The sequence below is a fragment of the Nicotiana sylvestris genome, chromosome 4, assembly GCF_000393655.2.
Source record: "Nicotiana sylvestris chromosome 4, ASM39365v2, whole genome shotgun sequence".
Lineage (NCBI taxonomy): Eukaryota > Viridiplantae > Streptophyta > Magnoliopsida > Solanales > Solanaceae > Nicotiana > Nicotiana sylvestris.
In genome coordinates this window covers 156,906,454-156,924,822 of record NC_091060.1, presented here as the reverse complement: position 1 = coordinate 156,924,822, position 18,369 = coordinate 156,906,454, and the positions used below count along the sequence as shown (strand labels likewise).

Genomic DNA, 18,369 nt, shown 5'->3' with positions numbered 1-18,369 from the left:
ATGCTTTTGTGCTATTTTCTTGTATTTTTGTTCTCTTTTCGCGCGGCCTTCTACTCATCTTTTTCTTCCGATATTTCTATACATAAAATAACATAATTTAGTTCAAATATCGCATAATTAACTATTAAACTAACAACATGTAAAGCGATTAATGTACTAAAAATATAGCATTATGGCCAAATATCAAGGTCTGAACTCCGGCAGAGAATACATGTGAAGGATTTTTTATGTCAATTTCATATTTAAGGCTTAGGCTTTTATTTTTGTTTTAGGTTGTCTTTATTCGCCGGTGCGCTCAGTTACTTCCTGTCCCTAGAATTGAGGCATTATAGTGCACCATCAAGACCAAACCAAGGACCGGCAGACAATTTTTATAGAATAATAAGAATCAGAATGAGTCAAGTAACACTCAACGAATTAGATGGCATATTGTAGCCAAAACTTCACGCTCATCCCAAACTCCTTTGCTACACCTTAATCCTCATTTATCATACTCAAACATACTATATATATAAACCTGCTATTAATTACAAGCATATTTTTCTAGAATAAATCTTATTTCATATATGATATGGTCACTAACATGCTACATATGCTCAGTCAGTGTTGAGAAATAGTGTGGATATTAAACTAGCACACTCACGAACAAAGAATAAACAAAAAGAAATAACATAATAATTTAATGTTTGGTCTCTCAATTATAGAAGTTGCTACTTTCTCCTTAGCTATAGGAAGTCTTTTAAATTTTTGGCCTAAACTGTCCACTTTTGCAAATATAAAGAATGTCTATGTTCAGTAGTTTATTTGTAAAGGACCAAATTCTTCAATACCCATACTTAAGGGACTATGTTGGTTTTTTCCTCTACTTTTGGGTCATAGTCAAAACTACTGATCACTCACAGACACGCTAACAATGGCTGCTCCGCTGCTCCTCAGAGGGTTCCCGCTTCTCCGGCTCCGCTTCTGCAATCAACGTCTCCAGAGTCCTAGCTTCGTATTACTTGCTCCAAGGCTTTTTTCAGCTTCTTCCGAGTCGGGTCAGCCCTACGATGACGCTGCGTCCATTGAGGACAATACTACCACCGTTCTAAGGACCAAGGACCCGCCCAAGTACCCGAGGTGGCCCGACCCGGACTATAGAAAATGGAAAGAACGAGAAACTCAGATACTCAAAGACATTGAGCCCGTTATTTTCCTTGCCAAAGAAATTATCCACTCCGATAGGTATGCTATCTTCTTCTTTAATTTACTCTCGTGGTCTCAATTTAATTTTATACAACTAGCTCCCCGTTGAAGAATTCAAATTCAGTAAACTATTCCGTATTTTTATTGTTTTATTTTACTTCTCAATCATTGTTTTAACATGTGTTCTTCACTATAAGTCGATTAGTAAATTCATGCAGGTTACCAATGCATTTATTTCACAGCTACTCGTTTGAGATTCTGGTGTGTTGATTGTGGCTTAATGCTTGCTTTTTATTTGTGCAAATGCATTACTTTTAATTTGATATGGATGCTAATTCATTTACCTTTAGTACTTTTGGACCAAGAGAAATTGAACATTAGCAAAACACTAAGGAATCACTCTCCTACAAGAGGGTAACACAATAACAGCTTTTTATGAAGGCTATTGTTCTAATAATATATCCTATGGCTCTAGAAATAAGGGAAGTATTAGTTTTTCTGCTTAAAAGAACTTTTTTCAGCAATGAAAGCAAAACTGCGCTGCTTCGCGAATAGGAAGAGACTCAGGGGCGGAGCCACCTTAGCTTAAGCGGTGTCATCCGACACTGCTTCGGCGGAAATTTTTTCTAAATATAGATTATTTGATTAGTAGCAAAAACGACATAACTAATAAATAAATTGAAATGACGCTGCTCTTCACACACGAAGGCTTAGCTCAGACAGTCAATTGCCTGAAATAAATACTAGTGAGACGTTGCGGGTTCGAACCAAGTGGTTACGTCTGTTTTGTTTTTGAACGTTTGAGCATTGTTGGCTGTTGGGTCTAGGGTCTAAGTGTCAAACAAAAGCAAAGAATTATTGATTTCAATGTCTTTTGGAATGTAATTATTTCATCAAATTTAAGACCTCAACAAAAAAATCACCGCAATTTGCAATTTTGGGGATTTTGGGTGTTGCTTGCAACTATTTCTATGGTAAGTTATCTTGCTATCCTTTTTTTTCTTTTTTTTTTGGCAATGAAATTGATATAAAAACAAATGAATAGTCTTTTAGTGATTATGTTTGGTTCTTACCTACAAAAAGAAGTACTGTTTTCAATTGGAATATTATAAGTCCATTCCAAAAGAGTAAATAAACACTCACTGAGGAGAGTTATAGTAATGTACTTTATTAATATGATTTGAACTGTATTTTTTTAGTATATGATAGCATTATATTGGATTTTTCATCTATTTCTTTAAATATCGACACCGCTTACGAGAAATACTGCGTACGCCCCTGGGAAGAGTGGCGTGTGGACTTCAATAGTCGGAGAATGAGAAGAAGCAAAGTGAAGACGTGAATTCCACCTTGAGGAGCCTGAGCTTAGGCTAACCACTAAGATCCTTTAGCACCAACGATCCAGAAAATCTTAGAAAATGACCTATAATTCTTTGCCTATTGAATTGGAAAGCTGATCATGTAGGTCTGCTTCTGTATCCTCCAAACAGTAGTAAGTCGATGATAATCTACTACTTACTACCACTTTCTGCAGCTAGAGATTATGAATGATTTGAAATTTATTTGTATGAGAATGATGTTTAAATGAAGGAAAAAGTCAAACTCTATGATAGTTTTAAACCTTTAACTGCATTAGATAGGTATAATGCCACTCTGTCAATGCTATATTTAAAGGGACTATATGGTAGTATAAGAAAAACAAGTTTACATCTCGAGAAACAGAAATGACTTTTAGAATGAATTAGAAAGCAGGACAAGTATCTCGGGATTTAGGCAGCGTTTAGCTTTTCTAAATAATTTGACGTAGAGAGTTGAAATGATAGAAATATAGTAATGAGACTAATGTAAGATGCATTGTGTAGTTTTTTTGGGGAGAAGTTCATTAACTAGTTTATTTGAATAAATTTTGTTTGAAACAAATTAACCATTATCAAGACATCAAAAATTTCAAGAACTCCTAACATCAATACTTAACACAATTGAGAATTAGACATGAATATGATTGCAAAAAATATTACGCTAAAAATTGACTTAAACAGGCATACTTGTGTTTTGTTTTTTTGGCGCATGTGTCCTGTGTCAACTATTATTGGTGTTAAAAGTAACTCCTTACAATATAGTTCCTTTTATTTCAAATAAGTAAATTAATGTAATTTTTTTACTTGATACTAGCTTAAACATGATTTGTGTACAATATTGATCAATCATTACTATGAGGATATCCAAGGTTTCTGTGGTTGATAACTAAAATGTGAGTCATTAGTTAGGCCAACAGTTTTATCTTAAAACTGTGTTAAAAAAGTGGTAAATAAGAATTATGGCCAAAAGCAAGAACACAATTGGCCAAAGGCCTTGTACCTTTTTGACGTGAACTCTCCAATTCAGCTCATGCCTGTTTTGGTGCAATTCTCGTCATTTATAAAGTAAATTTTCATGCTGTTAAGAATAATCAAAACTGATGTAGTTATACATTAGAAGAGTGCTGTGAGAACTTATAAGTAACCCGAACGTCAATTCATTATGCAACCCTACAATTGATTGTTTTGGGTCTAGGCGGGATTAGATTATCCCTTTTCTTTCCCTTTCCTCTCCTCACTATGTAATGTATTCACATAACAAGAACAATGCTAGCGAGCCTTAAAAGTTTTTTCTTTGTCTACAACATCTGTTTCTTCTCTCTTTATCTCTCTTTCTCTCTGATTCCAAATATTTTCTATCAAACTATCTTTTCTCTATCTGGTTATCGTATTTTTATGACATTTTCAATTAATATAATACTGAGCTAGATTGAACAATAAGATTGTTGATGACTGGATTGGCTCTTAATCAACCCGAGAGATTTTGGTGAAGTTGTCTGAATGCAATAATATTAAGTCAGAATTTTGAAATAAGATCTGTTGATCATTGGATTATATTTGAATCTCCGACTTGAGAGATCTTTGTGAAGTTGTCTGAACGTCGATCCTTTCTTGTGTTGGTCTTCGGTGCTGGCTTCAGTGTGAATATCTCAAGTTGGAAGAAGCCAACTTCATAAAAAAATGTTTCTCATGGAATAGAGATAAAAGAGAAAAGAGACATTTGACTTGAGAATCCCAGGGATCCTGGGAGTCAACTCTTCTCTTCTTTTTCTTTCCGATAACGAGAAAACCCTAAGGGCTAATGCCGCAAGGTTTGAAACTCGGTGTATAGAACCACTTAAAAGCCAAGCTTTTGTCTGTGGTTGGGTTTTCAACACGCATCATGTGTTGCATTCTCACCACTAGACCAAAGCCTTGGGGAATCCTGGGAGTCAAATTGTAACGCTCAAATCAGTAGTGTTCTCATAGAATAAAACACAAGCGAAAACTGGAAAAGAACAGATAATAATGAGGACTAGTTTTCTCGAAAGTCGAAACATTATTTGTGTTTCTGATATTCTCCCACCCTTCTTTGTTACCGTTATTGGTTTTTTTTTCTGTTGATGAAGTGTTGTTATTGGGTTCTTTTTCTATTGAATGTGTTGGGGTTGTTTATATATTCGGAAGCAACATAAATGCCGGTGTTTCTAATCGATCATTATGAACGGTTGATTATGGTGGACAATGATAGTGGTTTGTTGCTGTTGACCGTGAAGCCTTGCAAATACCCCCCCCCCCCCAAACAGCCAAATGACTCAGTTCGACTCATAATGCTGTGAAGTCAGGGTTAGCATGCTTGCTGGGTAGTGATCATGGGAGAGTTCCTTGGGTGTTGACTAGTGTTGATCTGGTAGTTTGTTTGGACCCTCTTCTTCTAATAACATGAACTGAGCTGATTGTGTGTTCCACCAGTCTACACGAAGGATGCCATTTATGCCTAAGTCTCTTCAAGTGATCAATGATGTTCCCTTTTTTGGTAGATGAGGATGATAACTATTTCTCAGTGCTTTTTTCTTTGAAAGCGAAGTTCAGAGTCAAAGCACGTTTACTGCCTGAATAGCTTTCTAGAGTACAGTTCTAGCTGTACATCCTTGGTATAGATCATTGGTGGAGAAGAGGGAAAATCCTTTTTAAAAGAGTTTCTTTTTCAAAATGCAATATCTCTTTTTCATTTTCTGAAGATACAGACACTGAAGTATTACTTTTGTTTGGGGAAGGTCTTTCTACAATTATATTTAACGCCTTCTATGACTTTCCCTATCATCACATTGATATGCTTTTCTTCCTTGAGCTACCCTTATGGTTACATCTTCTCTGCATCTGCGAGTTACTATCCAATTTCGAGTAGTTGTTCTCTCCGATTTAGGTGTCGGACCCCTATAGCAATAATACATCAATGTTCTGCCTTTGTGTGTTTGTGAGCTACTATTACCTTGCATGAGGTTTCTGATCAAGTATAAGTACTCTTTCATCTTTTCCACAGGGAAAACCTATTATTCACAAGGAAATGAATGCAGGTTTATTTAGATTTTCCCTGTGGCATGCAAAGACATTTGACATGCTATAGTTCCTAGATCATCATGGATCAGTTCTGGGAGATAAAACTGGCGGAAGAGCAAAGAAATGGTTTTCGATTTGGCAATAGGATTTCTAGTGATGAGCTCGTTTTATGTTTTGAGAGAAAAGTTTATAAGATCTGCGCTTTCTTGTTAACTTCAAGATTCATGAACCATGTGAAGGAACCTTTCTTTCCTGACTATGTTCGGTAAATAATAATTTTTTACAACCATGCTGGAGGAATTGTGTCTCCGAGAAGATCACCAAACAATTAGAACTCTTACGAATTCTGAAATTATTGTAAGAAGTCATTGATAAATTATGTTACTATCAGCATAACGCATTATGGCTGAGGTAATAACTATGTTGCCTTGAGTGTTAGTGATGCAATTTGAAGTATGCACTGAGCAGAAGGAGTCAACATGTTTTTATGAGCGAACTCTTAGACTTTGTGCTGCATCCTTTGAAAAAGTAACAGCGCATAAAGAATAAGATTCCTTAGGTGCTAGAACCTTATGGTCCGGCCCTTCCCCGGACCCCGCGCATAGCGGGAGCTTAGTGCACAGGGATGCCCTTAGGTGCTAGAGAACATTTCAGTAATCTGAATGATAACGTTACTCAACCAAAAATAAAAGTTCAGCAACATTCCAGGATTTTGTGCCTGCCACAATGAGCCTGGAGATTACCATAAGTACCTAATGAACCTGAAATTATTGCAAAAGATACAATAAAACTGAAGTGAGGTGGAAGTCCTACACTTGCAAAAGGTATGAGCAAAAGAACTTTCTTTAGGCTTCTCTGTATGTTTCGTTATGTGCTGCATCACCCTTTCTGCAATAGTTTGACAGTTTCTGCTCTATTCTGGTTATATTGGTAGCAATCAAAAGTCAGAAAGTAAGGTTTTCAAATGGGTCTTTAGGCGAAGAAAAGAATCTCAAGAAATTAATTTCTAGTAAGAGATCTTAGGTAATTACTAGTTTTTATTCTCCTTTAGTTCTTACTACGTCAGAAAGTGCTCAAGGAGACCATATTTGGCGTTGCACAGTGTTTCAGGGTCTAGCTTGCTATAAATGAAAATCCATCTTCCTTCTCATTGATGAATTGCTTAAAAAATGCATTGCCACTATTATAAACTTCAATTTGCTTTCAGTTGAAGGCGCAAGATTTGATTTGCTATTTTAAAAAATAAATCGGATCTTTATATTTTAATAGTACCTTGTTTACATCTCAGAGATAGATAGAGAGGTAGGAATTGTCCTCTACACCAACTAGTTGAGACTGAAGCATAGCTGTTGCTGTAATTTGTTATCCTATATGGCTTAATGTATTTCTGTTATGTTGTTTTTCATCTAATTTGGCTAGTGTGAAGTTGAAAATAGAAAACGATCTTCTCTTCTTTCTCAACAAAGTAATGATCTTCTCTTCAAGTAAAAAACAGTAATGTTATCTAATGGGGTGGTATTGCCTGTTAATTTTCAGTTGAAGTTGCTATGTTTAACATCCTTATCGAGAAAAAAAAAGTTGCTATGTTTAACAGGTTATGAATTTACTATATAGCTACGTATGTGCAGATTCTTTTTATTGTCCTTTTATACTTTTATTTACTGTCTTTTGGATCTTGATGCTTATTCTTCTACTTACTAATTATCTCTCTTGCTTGTCTGTTGAATTTTACCCTAATGTTCGGGCTTTTCCTCATTCCCAGGTATATGGATGGAGAACGTCTGACAGCAGAAGATGAGAAAATAGTGGTAGACAAGCTTCTTGCTTACCATCCCCATTGTGAGGATAAAATTGGATGTGGCCTCGACTCAATTATGGTTGGTTGCATAGTTAGATGATACTGTGGTTGCTTGATCTGTTAGTAGAGATTGAACTAACTTTTGGTTTTGTTTGGTGCATTGGCATTTAGTCATTGTGTGCAAACTGCATTATTCTTCTCGTTCATTCCTGTGCATAGATTTGTAATCTCAAACTACATTCGATCATTGAGTAATTCTTCTATACAGTTGGTTTTGCTAATGTAGCAGTCAGGTCTTTAATATAAGTGGCATCATGTAAAGAGGCAGTAATTTTGATGCTGGTTATGAAAATATCTACTTTTTTGAGTTGACTAATAGCCTCTCTATGTTGTAGGTCGATCGGCATCCCCAATTCAGACGTTCTAGGTGTCTCTTTGTCGTGAGAACTGATGGTGGATGGATAGACTTTTCCTACCAGAAGTGTTTAAGACAGTACATTCGAGATAAGTACCCTTCTTATGCCGAAAAATTCATAAAAGAACACTTCAAACGTGGTAGTTGAGTTTTGTGTTAGCCAGCCTCTCTTCACATAAATACTAAAGCTGGAAGCTGTTGGTCTGTAGAGCACTCATGGTGGGTCTTTTTCAAGGAAGGAACTAGAAAATGACGGATCTTATGAATGCTTGTGTGCGGCAAAAGGTGTTCATAGATTCAATGACCAACAATTGACCTGTGATATCTTTAGTCAATGTGGTAGATATTAGTTGACATGCATTTCATGTTTTAATTGGTGGAAGAAGAAAGTTGATGGAAGTAAAAATGATTTAAGATTACACTTCCATACTAATTAGTTGGCTTTCCTTGTAATGTTGACTGTCGCTTTCTTTTGGTGAATCACTATCTCTATCTTCTTTAATTCTTGAAGGCACATTACCTGGCATAATGACTTACATAAGTAAAACTTGCATGCAGACCTTGTAGCTAAAAACAGTAGCTTGATTAGAGACTACTGCATTTAACTTTGAGGAACTATAAATTTAGTCTTCCAATTAATGAAAGGTGGCAAGTGATTGTGGTAGCAGGTATCCAATTGAAATAATTTGTGCGTGGGTAGTAGCGAGTATCCAATTGAAATAATTTGTGCGTGGGTAGTAGCAGGTATCCAATTGAAATAATTTGTGCGTGGGTAGTAGCAGGTATCCAATTGAAATAATTTGTGCGCGCAAACTAGCTTGAACACTATTTTTATAGAAAATGAAAAAGTAACATTTTTTGGAGGAATAGTCAAACATTCATTATGTCTCAGATTCAATCATGCAGGGGAAGTGTAATGATGACCATCGAACTCATGCTCAACTTGTACACTTACAAAATTTTCAAAATGGGTAGCATGCCTTTTCAACTTTGACCGTAAGATCATGTCATGTGCATCAAATTGGATTGGCAAAGATTCACACTTCTTTTTGCTTTCGAACTATGAATTGTGTTGTGTGAAAAGTGAAAAAACAAGCCATCCCACGGTCTGTCAGTAAGTCATCGAGGCAGAATTTGAGTAAGTCAAAGTAATCCCATCTTTGCATGTTAGTAGTTCGTTCTTTTGTGGACTTTGGCTCTCCAAAAGTTGCTGTGTCTATCATTTTCCCCTTGTGCGATTTTAAGTAGAAATTTAGGAAAATCTAAAGTTAGCAAGATGTTTTAATATGGATTTTAACTAGAAAATTTTGTATTGCTAGATATGAGTTAACCCATTTATGATATTCTGGTCGAAGGGTATACACTAATTGCTCAAGGACTTGTAACTCACAGGGTAAAGATTGTTTACACTATTAATATAGCTTAATATATGATCACATGTTACTTTTCATTTTTATCATATTACCATTTAATGATTGTTATAGAAATATACATATAATTACTTTATAAATAATCTTATTGTATAAACATTTTTGCACTATTAGTGATTAGTGTATAGAACTTAAATTCATTGCTTAATAGGGCAAATCAATAGAATATAACCGAACAAGGGGAGGAGAGTGGACCGAGAGGTCAATGAGTAAACCTTTTGCCTCATTACATAGCTCTAAGCTCTCTGTCCTCTTAAGTAGTAAGTGGAAACATGATTACATAAACTAACTTATTTATGATAGATTCTTAATGATAATGATATGGTATTAAAGCTGGTGCTATAATGTAAGCAGACTGGATAAGTGGACTCACTATTTGATTTATGTGGGTCCAAACACCAGGAGCAATATGATCGATCAATCTCTCCAGCTGGATAATCAAGGAAATATGGACTATCCACCAGTTCTTTCCTCTTTTCTTATATCTTCTGCCCATATCTTTATAGGATCTTTGAGAGAGACAAACACGTAACTCTCTCATTCAATTTTCTTCCCAACATTCTGCTTCTTACAGTCCATATATGGGATTATTTTTTTAATATCTTTTTTTAAATTTATACTAAAAATTTTGGGTATCTTTTCGTTGCAAAAAAATAATAACAGTAGGAGTATTATCTGGAGAGTTAACCAATTTCTCTAATATTTGTTGACACTGTATTCTGACTGTCAAAGAGTACCCACTGAATTCTGTCATTTTCTTTTTAGAAACAGAGTACTTGTGAGACAAGAAATTTCAAAGCATTAGGGTCCCATCTGCTTAAGAGTACGTAATACAGATAGCCATGCCAAAGATTATGTGTCATTGTTTTACAATGGAGGTAATAGGGTGTCGTCCTTATTGGTCTCTGTAGAGGCTGCTGCTGTGATTGCGTTCTATCACTAAGACACCAACCATTATAGAGAAAATAAAAAGTTGATTTTGAAACTAGATTTTATCTTTATGCTGATAGTATAAAACAATTTTTGCACTATCTCAAATCAACTAGTAAAAAAAATAGATCTAGTAATTATTGGTAATTGTTTATGAAAGTGAAATTAGTAACTTTGAAAATGGAACAGATTATATAAACATAAAAAAATATACCGATAGAATAAGAATTCTTTCATTGGCAATGTGTATAAGTTAAATTCTTGTTGCTATGGTTTGGTACTTTATGATGCCAAGATTGAAGTGTGATCACCTGTCTTGGCAATTTGACCACCAAATTTATGTCACAGGACAAAGAACAGCTGCGGCAGTTGTAAGATCAAAGATTTATGAAGCACATTAATCTGTCAATCATAACCAATAATTTAAAGATAAAACATTAAATGATTAATAAAGCTAATACAATAAATAGAAGCTAAAACATTAAAAGAGTAATGAAACTAACATTGATGAGATTACAACTGGAGATCTCACAATTTGGATCGCCTTTATCTAATGTGGCAAATATTCTATTAAAATTTGGATTTCTTTATGAATTTTGATATAAAACCTAGGCGACAATAAATACTGCCACCATATTAACCTGCAACATATCTAGTCGAATCCCATTATCTAGAACTAAAGTATTCGAGATTAATATTAATATCTTCTTGAATCTCAAGATCTAGTACTAAAGCAAACGAGACTAAGTTTAATATCATTCTATTGATCAGCTTCAAACGAAGAAAAGTTTTCTCGCATTTCATACAGGAATTAGTAACTTTTAAAGTAAATTCATATCATTTTCAATCTCTAGCTTTCTACTTTCAAATGATGATCTTATCGATTATTAAGACTATTTAATTAACATGTTTGTTAACTTGGTTGTAGCGAATGAAAAGTGACAAACATTATGGAAAAAGAAGGGTTTATATTTTCTTTTTACTATAAACAATTACCTGAAATTAATTTAATTTACCTTACAATATAGTATTTTTTTTTAATTATTTTTTTGATTTACAAATCACTTAAAGGAGAGCGATAGTTGAACTTTTGAAGAATAAGACACAATTTTAGTCTTGTGAATCAAATCAAACTAGCTTTGAATTTAAAACTAAAAGTACGAGTGGCAGATTGGAAAATTAAGGTAGGATATGGCGTTGTTTCAGCTTATCAAGGACATGATTCTTGATAAGAAGGTGTCACGACCCGAATTTCCACCGTCGGGATCGTGATGGCGCCTAATATTGTACTCGCTAGGCAAGTCAACATTACACAGTATTTCACCTTTTTCCTTTATCTTTTAACAATTAAACTTAATAAAAGTGAATCAGCGGAAATAAATGCGGAAGAACACGATTTTAAAGATTATCTTTATGCCAATAACGAAAATAGTAATAAATTCCATCCAGAACTGGTGTCACAACTCACGAATAGTCTACGAATACTACAAATAACGCTCTGAACGAAAAAAATATGCATCTGTCTCGAAAGTAGATAAAATAGAAATGAAATAGGATAGAGGGGACGCCAGGGCCTGCGGACACTTGCAGGATTACCTTGGGCCTCCGGCGGACTAAAGGCAACCATCCAAACTCTACTCACGAGGTCCGTCACCGAAATCTGCACAGAAAGTGCAGAGTGTAGTATCAGTACAACCGACCCCATGTACTGGTAAGTGCCGAACTTAACCACGGTGAAGTAGTGACGAGGCTAGGACACGACAAACCACATAAACTTGTGCAGTTAAACAATATATTAACAGAATAACAATAATAGAAGCTAAACAGAAATTAATGGGAAGGGGTAATATGCTATGGGGTACCAGAATAAGGAATCACAGTAGTAACAGAAATTAAACAATTAGTGCACTTGAACCGATAACATCAAATAATCACAGCAAACAGAAAATGCACGGCATCATCCTTTGTGCTTTTACCCTCAATCCTCACCATGCATTCATTGATAGAAATGTGTACGACATCACCCTTCGTGCTTTATCACTCCTCCTCACCATGAATATAGAAATATGTACGGCATCACCCTTCGTGCTTTATCTCTCTTCCTCACCATATGTATAAATATAAATGTAAATGTGCACGGCATCACCCTTCGTGCTTTATCACTCTTCCTCACCATATGAATGTGCATGACATCACCTTTCGTGCTTTAACACTCTTCCCATGCTTAATTTTAGGTTCCCCAATATTTTTCCCAAAAAGTCAAAATCCAACCCTCGGCCCGCTTGGTCAAAACTCGAAGTACGAACCAAAACCTGATTACCCATTCACCTCCGAGTCCGGATATACAATTAGTTTTGGAATTTGACCTCAATTTGAGGTGTAAATCCCCAAATTTCGAAATTCCTAAATTTTACCCAAAAACACTCGATTCCCCCATGAAATCCCTAGATTTTATGAAGAAATCTTGTAAAAAGATGAATTAGATTGAAGGAAATGAGTTAGAAATTGTTTACCTATGATTTTGGGAAGAACTCTTCTTTAGAAAATCGCCTATGGGAGCTTAGGGTTTGAAAATTTGAGAAGTGAAGTGAAAATCCCATCAAAACTTGTTTTTGAACAGTTGCAGGTATCGCATTTGCGATTACAGGTTCGCAAATGCGAACTCGCAAATGCGAAGCTTGGCTTGACCTACTGCCTTTGCAAATGCGAACAGATGTTCGCAATTGCGGCCACTGTTCAAGTCGCACTTGCGACGATGAAATTCGCAAATGCAAAGGTCCCCTGCCCAGCCCAATCATCGCAAATGCGATGATTCTTCGCAATTGCAGTGCTTGCATTTGCGATCCAGATTTCGCAAATGCGAAGTGTGCAAACCTGCAATACCAGAAAATTTTCCTTAAGGTTCAAAACAATCTGTGGCTTATCCAAAATTCACCCGAGCCTTTGGGGCTCCAAACCAAACAGACACAAGTCTAAAAGCATCATACGGACTTGTTCGTGCGATCAAATAGCCAAAATAACATCTTAAACAACGAATTTAACACCAAAACACATGAAATTTTCAAGATAGTTCAAACTTCCTATTTTCTCAACCAAAGGTCCGAATCACGTCAAATTACTTCCGTTTCTCACCAAATTTTACATATAAGGTTTAAATATTATAACAGACCTATATCGGGCTCCGAAACCAAAATACGGTTCCGATATCATCAAGTTTCAACACTATTCAATTTCCATAAACTATTATATTTTTCAGTTAACAATTTTCTTCAAAAATTTGTTTCTCGGGCTAGGGACCTTAGAATTCGATACCGGGCATACGCCCAGGTCCCATATTTTACTACAGACCCTCAGGGACCGTCGAAACACAGGTCCGGGTCCGTTTACCCAAAACATTGACCAAAATCAACAAAAATCATCTTTTAAGCCAAAATTTATTATTTCTTAAACTTTTCACATAAGGGCTTTTCGGATATACACCCGGAGTGCGCACGCAATTCGAGAAGAGACAAAAGGAGGTTCTTAAGGCCTCAAAACATAGATTTGACTTCTAAAACAAGAGATGACCTTTTGGGTCATCGCATTCTCCACCTCTAAAACAACTATTCGTCCTCGAACAGACATATAAAAGTACCTGAGTTAGTGAAAAGATGGGGATATCTGCTCCGCATATCGGACTGGGACTCCTAGGTAGATGCCTCAACAGGATGACCTCTCCACTGCACACGAACTGACGAATAAATCTTCGATCTCAACTGTCGAACTTCCTGTCTAAAATAGCCACCGGCTCCTCCTCATAGGTCAAATCCTTGTCCAACTGGAGCGTGCTGAAGTCTAACACGTGGGACAGATCGTCGTGATACTTTCGAAGCATGGATACATGAAACACTGGATGTACCGCTGATAAGTCTGGCGGCAATGCAAGTCTATAAGCCATCTCTCCCACTAGATCAAGGATCTCAAAAGGCCCGATGAACCTAGGGCTTAGCTTGCCCTTCTTCCCAAATCTCATCACGCCCTTCATGGGCGACACCCGAAACAACACTCGTTCTCCGACCATGAATGCCACATCACGAACCTTACGGTTCACATAACTCTTTTGCATGGACTGAGCTGTACGAAGCCTATCCTGAATAATCTTAACCTTATCCAAGGCATCCTATACTAATCTGTACCCAACAATCGAGCTTCTCACCCAACCAGCGATCGACACCGTCTACCATATAATGCATCATAGGGGGCCATCTGGATGCTTGACTGCTAACTGTTATTGTAGGCAAACTCCGCTAACGGCAAGAACTGATCCCAAGAACCTCCAAAGTCAATAACACATGCTTGGAGCATATCCTCCAAAATCTGAATAGTACACTTGGACTGCCCTCCCATTTGAGGATGAAACACTATGCTCAACTCGACCCGCATACCCAACTCACGCAGTACTGCCCTCCAGAAATGTGAGGTAAACTGTGTACCTCGGTCAGAAATGATATACACGGGCACACCATGAAGATGCACGATCTCCCGGATATAGATCTCAGCCAACTGCTCCGAAGAATAGGAAACTGCCACAGGAATGAAATGCGCTGACTTAGTCAGCCTATCCATAATAACCCACACTGCATCGAACTTCCTCTGAGTCCGTGAGAATCCAGCAATGAAGTCCATAGTGATACACTCCCACTTCCACTCAGGAATCTCAATCTTCTGAAGCAAACCACCAGGTCTCTGGTGCTCGTACTTTACCTGCTGACAATTCAAACACCGAGCTACGTACGCAACAATATCCTTCTTCATCCTCCTCTATTAATAATGATGCCACAAGTCCTGATACATCTTAGCGGCGCCCGGATGAATAGAATACCGGGAACTATGGGCCTCCTCTAGAATCAACTCACGAAGTCTATCCACATTAGGCACACAAACTCGACCCTGCATCCTCAACAGTCCGTCATCTCCAACTGTAACTTGCTTGGCACCTCCGTATTGCACTGTGTCTCTAAGGACAAGCAAATGAGGATCATCATACTACCGATCTCTGATACGCTCAAATAATGAAGATCGAGCAACTATGCAAGATAGAACACGGTTGGGCTCAGAAACATCCAACCTTACGAACTGATTGGCTAAAGCCTGAACATCTAAAGCAAGAGGTCTCTCACCGACTGAAATATACGCAAGGCTGCCCATACTGGCTAACTTCCTACTCAAAGCATCGGCCACTACATTGGTCATCCAGGATGATACAAGATGGTGATATAATAGTCTTTCAATAGCTCCAACAACCTCCTCTGCCTCAAATTTAGCTCCTTCTGCTTGAACAAGTATTGCAAACTCTTGTGATCCGTGAACACCTCACATGACACGCCATATAAATAGTACCTCCAAATCTTCAGCACGTGAATAATGGTTGTTAGCTCCAAATCATGAACTGGATAATTCTTCTCGTGAATCTTTAACGTCGCGAAGCATATGCAATAACCTTTCCATTCTTCATCAACACCGCACCAAGTCTAATACGAGATACATCTACTGTATATGCCCCTGAATATGTGGGCAATACCAACATCGGCGCCGTAGTCAAAGTTGTTTTGAGCTTCTGAAAGCTCACCTCACGCTTGTCCGACCACCCGAACTGGGCACCCTTCTAGGTTAACCTGGTCATCGGGGCTGCTATATATGAAAACCCTCCACAAACCGACGGTAGTAACCCGCCAAACCCAAGAAACTCCAGATCTCTATAGCTGATGTGGGTCTAGGCCAGTCTGTGACTGCCTCAATCTTCTTGGGGTACACCTGAATACCCTCTACTAATACAGCATGACCCAAGAACACCACTGAACTCAACCAAAACTCACATTTTGAAAACTTAACATATAACTGGTTGTCAATCAGAGTCTGGAGAACGACTCGAAGATGCTGCTCGTGCTCCTCTCGGCTACGGGAGTAGATCAACATATCATCAATGAAAACAATCACAAAGGAATCCAGATAAGGTTTGAACACCCGGTTCATCAAATCCATAAAGGTTTCTGGGGCATTTGTCAACCCAAATGACATCACTAGAAACTCATAATGCCCGTACCGAGTGCGAAAAGCTGTCTTAGGAACATCAAATGCCCTAATCCTCAACTGATGGTAGCCAAATCTCAAATCAATCTTCGAAAATACCTTGGCACCCTGAAGCTAATCAAACAAATCATCAATCCTCAGCAATGGATACTTGTTCTTGATGGTGACTTTGTTCAACTACCGATAGTCTATGCACATACTCATCGACCCATTCTTCTTATTAACAAACAACACCGGTGCACCTCAGGGTAAGACACTAGGTCTAATAAAGCCCTTGTCAAGAAGGTCTTGCAACTGTTCTTTCAATTCCTCCAACTCTGTCGGGGTCACACGATATGATAGAATAGAAATGGGCTGAGTGCCCGAAGCCAAATCAATGTAAAAGTCAATATTCCTGTCGGGTGGAATCCTGGCAGGTCTATAGGAAATACCTCTGGAAAATCTCGAGCAACTGGTGCAGAATCCATCGAAGGAACCTCAGCACTAGAATCACGAACATAAGCCAAATAAGCCAAACACCCCTTCTCGACCATACGCCAAGCCTTCATATAAGAAATAACCCTGCTGGTAGAATGACTAGGAGTCCCTCGCCACTCCAATCGAGGCAACCCAATGCTAAGGTCACGGTCTTGTCGTGACAATCCAATATGGCATGATAAGGTGACAACCAATTCGTCCCTAAAATGACATCGAAATCCACCATATCGAGAAGTAGGAGATCTACACTAGTCTTAAGACCCCCAATAACAACCACATACGAACGATAGAAACGATCTTAACCAATAGAATCACCCACCGGCGTGGACACATATACAAAAGCACTCAAAGAATCACGAGGCACAACCAAGTATGAAGCAAAATAAGAAGACACATAGGAGTATCTAGATCCTGGATCAAATAGAACTAAAGCATCTCTACTACAAACCAGAACAGTACCGGTGATAAATGCATCAGAGGACTCAGCCTCAGGCCTGGCTGGGAAAGCATAACATTGGGGCTGGGCCCCACCACTCTATACTACATCCTTGGGACAGCCCCCTACTGGCTGGCTTCCACCTCTAGCAGCCTGACCTCCACCTCTAACACCTCGACCTCCACCTCTAGTTGCCTGACCCCTACCTCTAGCTGGATGAGTGAGCGGTGGAACACCCGGTGCCGGAACTATGACACGAGAACCCTGATGCCGAGAACTGCTCGAGGCTTGAGGGGAAAATCTAGCAATATGCCTCGTATCGCTACAAGTATAACAAGACTTTAGCTGCTGAGACTGCTGACCCAAAAACTGACCATGACGGCCTGAGTAACCACCCTGAAAACTCTGGAGCGGAGGTGCACTAATAGGAGCTGGTGGTGCACTATAGGGTAGCTGATAAGAATACTGCATATGAGAACCACAACCACCTAGAGCACCATAAGAAGCCTGAAAGGTTGAATGAAACGGCCTGGGAGGATGCCTCTACCAAAAGAATCCCTACGGCGAGGCACCACTTAATCTGCCAGAATGACGAGGCCTCTTGTCGGACCCCTAACTGCTCCCCTGAGCCAGAACCATCTCAACCCGCCTGGTCACATTGGCCGCATCCTGAAAAGAAATCTCGCACCCTGTCTCCTTAGCCATCTGCAATCTAATAGGCTGAGCGAGTCCCTCAATAAACCTTCTCACCCTCTCTCTCTCTCTCTCTCTCTCTCTCTCTCGGTGGGGAATATAAGAAGGCCATGATGGGCCAAATCAATAAACCTCATCTCGTATTGGGTGACAGTCATAGAACCCTACTAAAGACGCTCGAACCACCTGCGGTACTCCTCTCTCTAAGTGACGGGAAGGTACTTCTCGAGAAATAGCTGCAAAAACTGGTCCCAAGTGAGAGCTAGTGACCTAGCTGATCTGGCCAAACAATAATCTCTCCACCATTTCTTGGAAGAACTTGACAGACGAGAAGCAGCAAAGTCGACTCCATTGGTCTCCACTATTCCCATGTTCCGTAGAACCTTGTGACAACAATCCAAATAATCCTAGGGATCCTCTGAAGATGTACTGTTAGAGAAGCTTTTGCTACTTACTGTGATGACCCGGCCGGTCATCTTAAGAATTAATGCCCCGATCCCCTACTAACTGCTTTCCCCAAGTTTATTTCTACTAATGTG

The 18,369-nt window shown here is 38.3% G+C and overlaps 1 protein-coding gene across 1 annotated transcript; it reads left to right on the top strand.

Moving 5' to 3' along the window:
* The first annotated feature begins 875 nt into the window (after positions 1-875).
* On the top strand, positions 876-8,297 carry LOC104238989 (protein DCL homolog, chloroplastic). Its single transcript, XM_009793522.2, has 3 exons — positions 876-1,224; positions 7,345-7,459; positions 7,776-8,297. Exons 1-3 carry the CDS (start codon positions 914-916, stop codon positions 7,941-7,943), a joined length of 594 nt encoding a protein of 197 aa, XP_009791824.1. The 5' UTR covers positions 876-913; the 3' UTR covers positions 7,944-8,297.
* The last annotated feature ends 10,072 nt before the right edge of the window (positions 8,298-18,369 follow it).

Coding starts and splice junctions, on each gene's coding strand:
- LOC104238989 (XM_009793522.2), top strand. CDS start 914: ATGGCTGCTCCGCTGCTCCTCAGAGGGTTCCCGCTTCTCCGGCTCCGC. Junction 1,225..7,344: donor GAAATTATCCACTCCGATAG/GTATGCTATCTT, acceptor CCTCATTCCCAG/GTATATGGATGGAGAACGTC. Junction 7,460..7,775: donor GTGGCCTCGACTCAATTATG/GTTGGTTGCATA, acceptor TCTATGTTGTAG/GTCGATCGGCATCCCCAATT.